General features: G+C 33.0%; 1 protein-coding gene across 1 annotated transcript in view; it reads right to left on the bottom strand.

The window, feature by feature from the left end:
- LOC106882486 (CUGBP Elav-like family member 4) overlaps positions 1-14,314 on the bottom strand; it is a 520,684-nt gene that overhangs the window by 56,211 nt on the left and 450,159 nt on the right. Inside the window, exon 7 of the mRNA XM_089355915.1 lies at positions 13,969-14,007. Within this exon, the coding sequence (XP_089212041.1) occupies positions 13,969-14,007 (39 nt within the window). The remainder of the gene's footprint in view (positions 1-13,968; positions 14,008-14,314) is intronic.

The raw sequence follows: 14,314 nt of genomic DNA, 5'->3' as shown, positions 1-14,314 counted from the left end.
TAAGTACATTTCATATTATATCTTTATCTTTTATTTCAGTCATTGGCCATGCTGGAGCAGTAATTTTGTTTTAATAATCAGGTTATCAGTCTCTTTTGCAGAACCATTAAATTACAGGAATGTAAACAAACCAATATTGACTGGATGAACACAGCACAAAGACACACGTTGCCACACACACAGTGAGCATTTTTCAGTTTTTATCTACTAAATCCGTTCACAGGGCTTTGATTAACCTGAGGCTACAATAGAAGACATGCCCAAGATGCTGCACAGTGGGACTGAACCCAAGGCCACATGGTTGGTAAGCAAGCTTCTTATCCACATAGCCATGCTTGTATTTAAAGTAAATATGTTCTCAAATAATTTCTGAATTATTTTCCATATATATTATATATATTAATAATACTTATTAAAATTCTACTATTTGTATATCACACTATATTTTCACCATAATTTCATATATTTAATATATTTTGATAATGATTTAATAAATGAATACCTAATACATTTGATTTTACTTTAAACTATTTTTGGTGTATATCTGTGACTTGCTATGTATGACATAGATATAACTCATCTTCATCTGATATTTATTAGAAAGTATGTAGTTTGAAAATTATCATTATTATTATTTCCTTTGCACAGCTTCTAATGCTGGAGATGTACTACGGTGTCAGCTGTTCACTACCAGTGAACTAAGGTAACACTTTTTATTTTTCGAGCACCTTCCTGAGTATTCGAGTGGTTCCAAGCAGTGCTGCTTTCTGAAAGTGCTCCACCTTTATTGCAGCCCCTATTTGTCCCATATACTTCTCGAAATTTTTACTCACTGTTCCCAGGGCTCTGACAATTACTGGTACTACTGCTACCTTTTTCATCGATTATCATTATTGTTATTATTATTATTATTATTATTATTATTATTATTATTATTAAGGTGGTGAGCTGGCAGAACTGTTAGCAATCTGGGCAAAATGCTTAGCAGCATTGCATCCGTCTTCATGTACTGAGTTCAAGTTCTGCTGAGGTCGGCATTACTCTTGATCCTTTCGGGGTAGATAAAATAAGTACCAGTTGAGTACTGGGTCGATGTAATCAACTTACGCCCTGCTCTGAAATCTCAGGCCATGTGCCTATAGTTGAATTGATTATTATTATTATTATTATTATTATTATTATTATTATTATTATTATTATTATTAAGGCAGCAAGCTGGCAGAATCGTTAACATACCGGGTGAAATGCTTAGTGGTATTTCATCTGTCTTTACGTTCTGAGTTCAAATTCCACTGAGGTTGATTTTGACGTTCATCCTCTCAGGATCAATAAAATAAGAACAGGGGTTGATGTAACTGACTTTGCCCCTCCCCCAAATTTAGGGCTTTATGCTTATAGTAGAAAGGATTATTATTATTATTATTATTATTATTATTAAGGTGGTGAGCTGGCAGAATCGTTAGCATGCCGGGCAAAATTCTTAGCGGTATTTCGGCCGTCTTTACGTTCTAAGTTCAAATTCCACCGAGGTCGACTTTACCTTTCATCTTTTCAGAGCCGATAAATTAAGTACCAGGTGCGTACTGGAATCGATCTAATAGACTGGCCCCCTCCCTCCAAATTTCAAATCTTGTGCCTATAGTTGAAAGGCTTATTATTATTATTATCATTATTATTATTATTATTATTATTATTATTATTATTATTATTATTATTATTATTATTATTATTATTATTTATGGTTTAAGATGAGCATCAAAAGTTTCCTTTCTTCAAAATGATTTAGTTACAGGTTGGAAAACATACACAAAAGTTTCTTATATGAGAATCTCTGAGCAATATTTCATAGTATTAGTACATTCAAGAACACACACACACGTGTATAAACATTTGTTTATCCCTACAGCTTATCTTTTTTCCAAGTTAGACAAGTCAGATTTCAGGCATTACAGAAAAGGACAAAAAGACAGAGTTAAGTGAATATGAAACTGCTGTAGATCCATCCAAACTATCATGAAAGAATGGAAATTCAAGCATTGTTGCTTAATCCAAGATGAACTTTAATTTTGCAAAAACTATGATGAAAGACATTCCAGCCGTGTCTATACTATCTTTTTGCTTATCTGTGGCAACACTTGAGAGAAATTTAGCTGCTCATGGCGGGTCTTGCAAATGTACAGAGGCTCTGTGGTTAGTTATAGAGATGCAAATGTTGATAGTAACGATGATGATCATTATCACTCATAGTAATAATAGTAGCAGTTGTAGTAGTAGTAGTAGCAGCAGCAGCAGCAGTATTTTATTGTAATTCCATCAAAATTCTATTTTGCTTAGCAATAAAACGGAACTATTATTTAATAACCATTATAAAGTCGTCAGTGAATTCTCTTAATAATGGGAAAGCAAATAATTGAATAATTAGAAATAAATGAAGAACAAAAAGTACAATAAAACTAACAAAACAATTTAAATAGTATTGTTTATGACTCAGATAATATGATAATGGTTGAGAATATGAATTCTTTTATATATAACACACATATATAAACATATACCCTATATAAATATACATACATATACACATGTGTCAATATCTATCTATCTATCTATCTATCTATCTATCTATCTATCTATCTATCTATCTAACTACCTCTCTATCTATATGCACGTATATCAGTATCTGTCTGTTATATATATATATATATATATATATATAATAAATGAAAAATACATATTAAGAACAGGACATCACCAACGAATGAAAAATACGTAAACACATGAGAGATAAGTATGGGACAAAACACCAAAGAAGCCTAACCCTTCCTCAGTTGCTGACTGTGATATTACTCCATGTTTCGTGCTTTAAATGACAAGATAAGAAAACTTCATAAGACAGTAGCATCCAGAAATTTTAAAATTAGAAAATTTGTGGAGCGTTAGGGCTTCAAACAAACAAACAACACCAGAGTGGACGTACAGAAGTAAACAATCAACGAAGACAGACGTTTAGGGCTGTTAGGCCAAGATGATGTAAAAATACATACAAAGACCATCAGCTCATCTGATTGCTATGCTGGCATGGGTTGGATGATGTGAAAAAATTCAGATGAAGCAGAGGATCATGTACTATAATGACTTACTTCAGTCATGGTTTCTATGGCTGGATGTCCATTGTAATGCCAACCACTTTACAAAGCGTACTGGGTGCTCTTTTCATGGCACCAGCACGAGTAGATAAATCTAAGATAGACTTCTGAACATACCAGCTTTTAGTAAGTACTCATTTTCAGCCTTGTTTGAGGCAGGTAGTGTGATTAAACCACAAGTTTATCTCTCTACAGTCAGCAAAGATAAAGATCGATCTGGTGAAATTCAGTATCTTTTACTGGTTCATTGCAAGTCTACCGTACACATATGTTTAGCCAAAATACTGTGCAGTACATCAACTGATTAATATGTGCATACATGAGTGTGAAGGCTTAAATAATATCATTTGGTTACTCTACCTATCCCTATATCTGTGATATCATGTTTTGTGTGAACTTATGAATCAAATTTATTCAAAGACATTTGAATCACAAAAAGAAATTCTGATTTCATATATATATATATATATATATATATATATATATATAAAGAGTGCATGTACACATTCAAAATATCCAGTTTCAGAAGAGCTATTGAAATAGTGAAAGCATAGTTATTTTTTTCTGGCTTCTATAACATTAAATCTCCATAATATAACTATTCACTGTATGGTTATCATCTAACCTTACTGAGTCCTTTTTGGATTTCTAGTCTCTTTGATCACTGATTCCAAAGATTACAAACACACACACACACACACACACACACACACACACACACACACACACACACACACACACACACACACACAAGCACTTCTATATACTAATATGTATATCATCATCATCATCATCATCATCATTGTTGTCATTTAACGACTGCTTTTCATGCTGGCATGGGTTGGATGGATTGACTGAGGACGGATGAGCCAGAGGCTGCACCAGGCTCAATCTGATCTGGCAAAGTTTCTACAGCTGGATGCCCTTCCTAACGCCAACCACTCCAGGAGTGTAGTGGGTGCTTTTACGTGCCACCGGCACAGGGGCCAGTCAGCCAGTTCTGGCAACTAGGCGGTAGTTGAATATATAAAGACATCTATATATCAATCCACACATGTAGACATATACATGTAAATATATACTTATGCATATGACTATATATATATATATATATATATATATATATATATATATATACACACACATACATACACACATGCATGAAGAAAAAAGGGAGATGACAAAGGAATAGATTATCTTATGAACTTCATTAGCTTACAGCTGTTTCCACTATTAGATGTGGTGGACTCATTCTTTAGTGCCTAAGTAACACCTTATAGCTTCATCAGAGCCTCAAACATGAAGTGCAATTTGTTTGAGAAAACAGTTATGTTTATCTAACAGTAGAAACAACTGTAAACTAATGAAGTTCTTAAGATAATCATTTATTCCTTTGTCATCTCTTTTTTTCTTGTTAAAGCTCTGTACTCAAACACTTAATTCAGAAGCTTATGTATACTAAATTCTACACCTGGCTATTAATTAGTTCCATAATGCTTAAGCAAAACATATATACACACATACATACATTTTAATATTTATATACATACACACATGTATATGTATATACACAAATTTACACACACAAAGCCATATGTAGACTCACAAAATTACGTACAATTAACCAATTCTGAGTGAATGTAACTTAACCATTATCATAAATATTCAACAGTGGCACTGAAATCAATATAAAGTGTGTGTGTGTGTATGTATATATATATATATATATATATATATATGCACACACACACACACACACATACATATATATATGTATATATATGCACACGCATGTACATATACCTATTATGTGTGTGTGCATGTATATCATGTATATATATATATGTGTGTGTGTATACACACACACAAACATATGCACATTTACACACATGCATATCTACATCTACACATATATACACATAAGTACATATATGTTTATCATATGTATATATATATACATGCATATATACATTTATATATATATATATATATATATATATATATATATATACACATGCATGTTATAAATACACATATATGCACGTGTGTGTGTGTGTGTGTATATATGTATATATGCATACACATACAGATAAATACACGTATGCTTTTGTATGTATGTGTGTAACTATATATCTATATATGCATCCACACAGATAAATACACATGTGCTTTCGTTTGTGTGTGTGTGTAAATATATATATATATATATATATATATATACCCACACACATAGATACACAGAAGAAATGTGTATCACCAATGTAGTTAGAATTCCCTTTTCATCTCTCGACCAATCAATAAAAACCGTTCATTAGAAGTTCAATAAATTAACAGACAGACCGAGAAAAACAAGATGACAGAATTGTCTATTCTGAAATATTCAAGTCTTTGATGTCAACAGTCATTTCGATGCCATTCTGTCAGCTTACCATTTCTAATAGGTTTTTAGCTTATTAACAAATGGAGGTTAAAGTTGATATTCTCAAAAGACTTCTGATTTGACCCTGTTATCAAGTCTCTTTCTACATGGTCTTATAAACACATACACACACCTACATACACATTATACACAGATATTAAATATTTGGTTTGCTTTTGTAACATAGTCTATTCTCTTGTCTTCAGTCACTGGACCTTGGTCATGCTGGAGCATCATCTATTAAGTTGTTTTTTTTAGTTGATCATGGTTGAGCCTCATGCTTGGTTTTATCTATATTTGTTGGTCAACCAAGTTGGCTTTTCTGGATAAAATAGAATGCCTATTTGGCATACTGGTCTATACAAATGTATCATGTACACACTTATAAATGTACTCTCATATATATATATATATATATATATATACACATACAATAGGCTTCTTTCAGTTTCTGTCTACCAAATCCACTCACAAGATTTTGGCTATGATCAGCCTAAGGTTATAGTAGAAGACACTTGCCCAAGGTGCCATGCAGTGGGACTGAGTCCCAGAACCATGTGGTTGGTAAGCAAGCTACTTACCACACAGCCACTCCTGCACCTATATATGTGAATATATATATATATATATATATATATATATATATATATACAGACACGCACACATTCACATGCATCTATACATACATATGTATGCATACATATATATACATACAATACACATACATATATACATATATATATATATGCATATACACACATACATTTGCATGTGTATGTGTGTATGTATGTATATAGATACATATATATATATATATATATATATATATATATATATATATATATATATATATATATATATATATATACACATACATACATACATACATACAAGGAATTTGCGGCATTCATCAATTCCTCAAGAGTATTAATAACATAATGTAAGGATCTTTCTTGGGAAGTAGTAGAAATCCTTCGTCGAGCAAGCTCTATGAGCAAAAGCATTCCGGCCATGACCATCTTGTCTATTTCCTATAAACAGGACATCCAGGACTCTATTATCCAATGTTGCCTTCTCTAAAATGGTCCAATGTAATTTGAAACAGATTTGGCTGCTATTTCAAGTGGGTCAATTAACAACTGAAAAGAATATATATATATATACATATATATATATATATATATATATATATTAAAGATTAATAGAGAAGATGGAGTGTACCAGAAAGCAATTTATTATTATGACAACTGTTAGGTCTTCATGAAGCACCCTTGTGGGCATGGAACAGTGCAATGACACCAGATGCAACACAGTGCAAAGAAGACTCCTCAAGTGTCATAATATGCTTTTAAGTGCAGTGATTTGCATTTGAGTTTTGCTGCATTGAGAGGTTCTATCAATTTAGGTGGAAATGTTCAAAATATATATATATTCATTCATTTCTTTACACACACACACACACACACACACACAAACATGCACATATATATTGAAATACCAGGTAATAGTACTGGCCATCAGTCTGTATTATTAACTTTTATAACTTGTATTGTTTTGGTTAAAAGAATATTCAAAACACACATATAAATACACACAAATACAAATAACTCCCAACTCATAAGGCAGTCAGGTAAAACAGATGAGCAATGACCTATTGGTTAATTAACATATCAATCACCTGTGTACTACACTTTTCTATACCTCGATCCTTTATGGATCTCTTGTTAATGAAACTCTGTGTGTGTGTGTGTGTGTGTGTGTGTGTTGTTTGTGGATTAATGAGGTAACCAATTGTTTCATGTGAAGGGATCTTCACAATTGTTCAAGCATGCCACATGGAAGTGTTGGTACTTATTTCTATTTTGGATGAGAATTCACAAGATTACACGAGACTGAACAGGATTTTGAAATAAATACATAGATCACAGGCAGTAACTCATTCTCACTTTTCAATATATATATAGTCAGACATTACCATTTTCTGTAGCTATTAGTGACGATATTTTTTCAAACATAGTACCCCAGCTCTGTACTTATTGCTCTGTCACAATATTTTGAATACTATATTCTTGAATTTTTTCTTTCAAAAAATTATTTCTTTTCCAAACCTTTTTGTTATATTAATTATAATTACTATTAGAAACAGCATCATTATTAGCAATTGCCTTTGTTGAAACAAGCACTGCTTCAGGTTCTACCATATTTCTTGATACATACATACACACATACATATATGCACGCTTATTGCAGCTGGCACTTCACATATCGTTATTCGAATTTCACATTCTTGATCGTCAGACATTTATATTTATAAATACACACACACACACACACACACACAGATATATATGAGCAGTCAATAAATGTTAATAAAGTGGGAAGTGCAACAAAGAAAAAAAAGCCCAAAAACATAGAAACTAATAGAAAACAGCAAAGTTATGTTGTTAAAAAACACACACACATACACAGATACACACAGACATATGTACATAAATATTTACTTACTCAAACTTATATAGATATGGTCTGAATATATATATATATATATATATATATATATATATATATATGCGTAAGTATGTATGTATATTTGTTATGTCATAATGCACATGTACATAATATGCAACGGATTTTGAAATAATTAGTTTGTTGGATTAAGAGTGAAAGACAAGAAAACAAAACAATATTATTATTATTTTTTTTCCACCACCTGACAACAGAGAATAAATAAATGGAAAAAAAATAAAAAAATATTTGCATCACAAGGAAAAAAAAAAATTACCACAAATGTACAAGACATCACTGCAGCCATAGCAAATGTGAGACAATGCCAATTGACAGCGACAAATATTTGAGCAATAATTATAATCAGACAAGCCCACAAATTAATTAACCAGTTCTGTGTCATTAAGTTCAATCTCAGCTCTAAGCCTAACCCATCCCACTAACTCAGGTAAGAATTCTATGTTGCATCTAACACTAATATTATCCACTCATTTCTTTTCTGCTGGTAGATGGAGGATACGGGGGGGGGGGAAATATGGAAAGGAAGGCCTGGTGTGAAAGTTTTGGTGGAGTGGGTGGGTTAGGATGAAAATAAAGAATAAAAGAAAATCTTTAGGATGGAAACTTTTCTGGGGTGGGCTGTGGTGGCAAGGTGTTTCCTTTTTTTTTTTTGGTGGAAGAAATGATTTGGAGAAGAGAGATATTTCATGAAGAAAAAAATTACAAAACAAACAAAACAGAAGAAAAAAAGAGACATCAGAGAAAATGATAAAGAGAGAAAGAAATGAGATATATTATTTAAAATATTAATTATAGAGTGAGTGTATAAGTTATTTATTGATGAATAGGTCATGGCTGGTTCTACTTAAGCTGATATATGACCATTTGTGTTTCTAGCTATAGTTGCTATATTTTTATCATCATAGTGATTTTGGCTGTCTTAAAGTTTATGAATTAAATAAATAGTTCTCACTACTAGACATGGTTAAGAATTAGATATTGTTGCTATATTAAGTTCTTTTTTCTCTCTGCTTTATTTCAGAGGCCCAAGGACTCATAAGGCTGGAGTTTAACCTGGTTTCCATGGCATATAAATGGCTGAGGCTACAACATTCAACCTGGTATAGGATGCTAGTCTGTTGCAAGGTTAACTTCCAAGCTATTGCTGGAGTTCAGATGAAGCTGAATGGACTGTAGCAATATGAAACAAAGTGTTTTTGCTCAAGAACACAATACATCATCTTGTATGTGAATTGAAACCACGACCTTGAAATTGTAAGTGCAGCGCTCTAACCATTTGGCCAATGCATCTTCATGCCACACTAACTGACCAACTGGTAGTTCACTCACTGGCTGACTCCCTTCTTTATAAGAATATTAAGAATATTTTTAATCATGTAAAGTAGCTAACTTTGAGGTATTATTCACACAGTCAAAACAATGACTAAGTATTGTTTTAAATTAAATAGTTCCATAATGATTTCAATCCTAAGATGATTTAAATAGCATCTCAGCTATCCATAATTCTTTTTGGTTAGGCAATCTTAAATGGATAAGGATAGAATTTTCCATAAATAAAATGTAGATTGTATTGCAGACAACATTAAGCCTTTAGCATTCAGATTTCTCTGTCAAATGCAATGCTTATTTATTTGCATTGTCTTGAATTAATCATCTATTATCTCGAAGTTTTGATATTTCAATGATGTGATTGTTTATTTTTAGAATGACATTGTAGGATAGGTGTGAGAGGTCAGATTTGACGAATATGAACTTGAAACAAGTAGGATATATTTGAGCCGGACATGACCAGTTTAAATGCTAAAGGGTTAACAGAATATTTGATAATCCTTTGTAATGGCTTATATTAATTAAGTGAACATGTTTAAATTGATGAGTCACCTTAGGTTGGTGGTCACTCGGCTAATGTGACATGATGACAACTTAATATACAGTCTCATTAATAATTATGGCATCATTATTAATATAGCATCAATCCGCCTGCTTCAAATGATTAGCAAAAATCACCTCTCCTTCTCCCTCTCTCTCAGTTCCTTTAATAGTTGGTATATTTGAACAGGGGAAGAATATGACAAGAAATTTACTTGCATTCTCTATAGAGAAAGAGAGAGGGTTAATAAAAAGTCTGATTGATTGATAATGACCAGTGGGAGGCAATTCTCTATACATAAAGTAATGTAGGTCATGCTTTAGCAGAGGACTTTCAGTTCAAATGTTATGGGCAATTAAAAAAAAAAAAAAAAAAAAGGCCTGGCATGATAATATAAGAAAAGAGAGAAAGAGAGGGGTGGTGAGGTAGAGAAGAAAGAAGAAGAGCATAGTTAAATTGGCAGGAACCATTCAAGCAGGACAATATAAAGAAATGCCATAGTTCAAGGTATGTTTTAGCAAGGACAAGAACAATGAGCCATAACAACCTCTACCTCTTTGAAAAGTTTTCTAAGCCAAGAAAGGCTTAGATAAATAGTGTTATTTTGCCTTGTCTATATAAGTACAACATAAATGGTTGATAGAATTTTGCAGTCACAATGACAGTGTTAAGTAGCTTAGCAATTTAACACAAGAACTTTCTTTTCTGTACAACATCATTTTATTGGATATTTCTTTGAGGTTCTAATTATTTTATATATTTTTCTCTGATGCCAATATATTTCAAAATAAATGACAGAAAGAAAGGAAAGACTGGAGCGCAAAAGCAATAAAGAACCAAAATACAATGATTAGAAGATACTGAAATTTAATTAGGAGATTCCTTTAAGACATCGTGCTACCATTTTAGATCCCTGCCTTATGTGTGTGTTTTATAGAGTTTAATTTATTTGAATTGTGAATAGTGCACGGATTTGTTGGAACGACTTGGCACTATATTGTTAGAGGTTGTATTGAGTGTACATGAAAAGATGGGAGAAATCTGGATGAAAGTAGGAATAGAGGATGAGAGAGAGAGAGAGGAGAAAAATAGATCAGTCTGAATCAATAATATCAATTGAAGTATGTATATGTGGGAATAGAAATTATATATGAGTTTGTAATATACATAGCTATATTATACCTCAATTTACAAATGCAAATGTACACACACACACACGTGTGTGTGTGTGTGTGTGTGTATAAATGTATGTATATATGAACAGAAATGTAGGTTTTTAACTATGTAAGTTTGGCTTTTACAAAGAGAAGTTGAACTCAATATATGAAATTGAGTATATATATATTTGAAATGAAACTTTTGAGTCACTATAGCTCAACTCTATATATGTGTGTGTGCATGTGTGTATTTATATATTTGCATCTACATATGTGTGACATATATATATATATGTATGTGGGTACACAAACACACACACATAAATATACTGAACAAAAAAAAAACACTAAGAAATTGGGCTTTGTGGTTAAACCTCAAAGCTTTCAGAAGCTCTTACTGAGGATTGAAGTGACTGGTTTCGTCCTTTTTAAGACTCCTCAGAGATTACTTTCACAGCCAGACTAAGTATATATGTCTATTAAGCACAGGTGTATGATTGCATATACATATTTTTTTTATTATTGATGTTGTATGAGAACTCTGGTTATTAATATTAGTGCACACAAAGAGACACATATCAATCTACATGCATGTTTAGTTATTCATATATAGCACCTTTATATCTTTTCTATGGACTAATATGTCAATAGATCTTTGTAAGCCTATGTGTTTCTAGTATTTGCATGTGTATTTAGTAGTCAAACTTGCATATTATTCCTAAAATATTATGGACAATTTTACTGATGCCATTCACCACCACCAAAATTATTATTATTATTATTCATAGGTTTAAGAAATGCATCAGTAGTTTTTCTTTCTTGCATAAAAAAAGAATAACGTGCATTTTTGAAAGCATGCATAAAAACGTTGAATGTTAACAAACGCATGCATGAGAATGTTTTAACAATATATAAATAGAAAGACCCTTCCTTGTATTGCTATTTTTGGAATGTATCAATGTATAATTAATCAGCTAATGAATTTACAAGCATAGATGTATTACTGTTCCAATTGCACCAATTAAAATGGAATGACTAATATATTTATTCTCTGTTAACTATTAAAATTTTTTTTTAATCTTCAGAAATATGAAGGGAAAAGACCATAGATATATAATCTAAAAGACAAAAAACCCTACTCTATTTACAATTTAATAATCTTAAAACTGCATTGAGTTTCTTAAATTAATCTTGAAGAGTTTTCTTAAGTTATTATTATCTTTAACCAAGATCTGTTTGGAACATTTCTAAATTGAAAATGAATAGAATTGACCATAAATAAGCTGATAGAACAATGACTTGTACTTTAGTCAATAGGCCTTTAATATACTATCTCTGCCTAATCAGGACTGACCTGAAGAGTAGGGCCACACAATGATAACAACAGCTGTACAATACAGCAGATCAACAGCGACTCACTCCATAGTGCTTAATATACATTAAAAAAATCTTTTAATTCATATTTATCCTAATAGAGCTGATAAGGAATAGCAACACTTCAAGTTTGACCATCCTGTCTTATTTTTCGATCTGGTACTCTGCAAAACTCTGACTAGGCTTTGAGTTGCTGGCACAGTGACAAAGGCAGGAGCATATGTTCCATCATTGAAGCTGTACAGAGAGTTACTAGAAGGATTTGGATAAAGACAGCAGACTCATGGTTTGTTGCTGATGAGATGCAAGCTGTGATTTTGATCAAACTTGGATCAGATAAATGGATGACGAAGTGGGTCTGCTGTTGATAGACCTGAAACCTCCTATGTCCTCAAGAACATTGCCGATGATGGGTCCCAGAACATCTATTAGGTTTATCATGGAATTCAATGAATGTATATTTTAAGAGATTTTAGGTTAAAATATTATAGTTTGACAATTTAAATCATATGTATGTCTAATTTATGAACTAGCTGGTTAATTAATTTCATTACCAAAACAATCATTTATATGAATGGAAAAAAACAGCAAGCAGAGAGGTGAAAGAAAGGCGGGGAAAAGACAGACAGGAGAGGGAGTTCCACCATCATCTCCACCACCAACCAGCTCCACCACAACCCACTGTCAAACCTATAGCCACAACCACCAGATTTTCTAGAACTAAACCTATACCCTCCTCTAATGTCACCCCCGCCACCAACACCACTACCACCAGTACCGCCACTACCCCCACTGCCACAAGCACCACTGCCACAAGCACCACTGCCACAACTGGTACGGTCACCACCACCACCACCACCACCACCGCCACCACCACTGCAACAGAAACAACAACAACAACAAACTATATGAATACCACTACAACCACTGCTCCCCACCCCCTCTTCAGTACAGCCCCCTCCAACTGCCACCACCAATAACCACCGCCACCACCACCACCATAGCAACAACAACAACAACAAGAACAACAAACCAGCCCACCAATTACTACCACCACCACCACCACCACAACCACCACCACAACCACCACCATCATTGATTTTTTTTTTCTTCATTTAAAAAAAAAAAAACAGCAACAACAGCCACCATCACCACCGCCACCACCACCATCTTTAACAACAACAAGAAGAAACCACCAACACCACCACCACCACCACTACAACCACCACCATCACCACAACCACCACCACCATTCTCTCCGTTAATTTTTTTTTAAACCTAATCAACCTCTTCACCCTTCAATACTCACTGCCAGACCACCCTGGCCCATCCACCCTACCCTGATCCCACATGTTGATTTGTGTTAGTAGTAGTAGTAGTAGTAACAGCAGCAGCAGCAGCAGCAGTAGTAGTAGTAGTAGTAATAGTAGTAGTAATAGTAGTAGTAGTAGTAGTGCCTAGTACTAGAAGATGTACCTGGTGGGCTATTTCTGCCACTTCAAATCTCAGCATCTCCTGGAACAGAAAAAGGGAAAATAAAACAAAAATTCAGTGATCCAGTCACCCGCTCCCCCACCGTTCAGCCTGGAGGTAGTGGTGGTGGTGGTGGGCGAGCGACTGGAGGAATAGATTTCGGAGTACAGAAGAGTTTCATTTTTTTTTTTTGGCCGGTTGCAATTTTTTGGGGAAGAAGTATTTTATATATATATATATATATATATATATATATATATATATATACATACATATATATATATATATACATACATATATATATATATATACATATATATATATATATATATATATATATATACATACA

Source organism: Octopus bimaculoides, chromosome 8 (genome assembly GCF_046866305.1).
Source record: "Octopus bimaculoides isolate indiv1 chromosome 8, ASM4686630v1, whole genome shotgun sequence".
Lineage (NCBI taxonomy): Eukaryota > Metazoa > Mollusca > Cephalopoda > Octopoda > Octopodidae > Octopus > Octopus bimaculoides.
The sequence above is the reverse complement of the archived record's forward strand: the minus strand, read 5'-3'. Positions and strand labels throughout refer to the sequence as shown.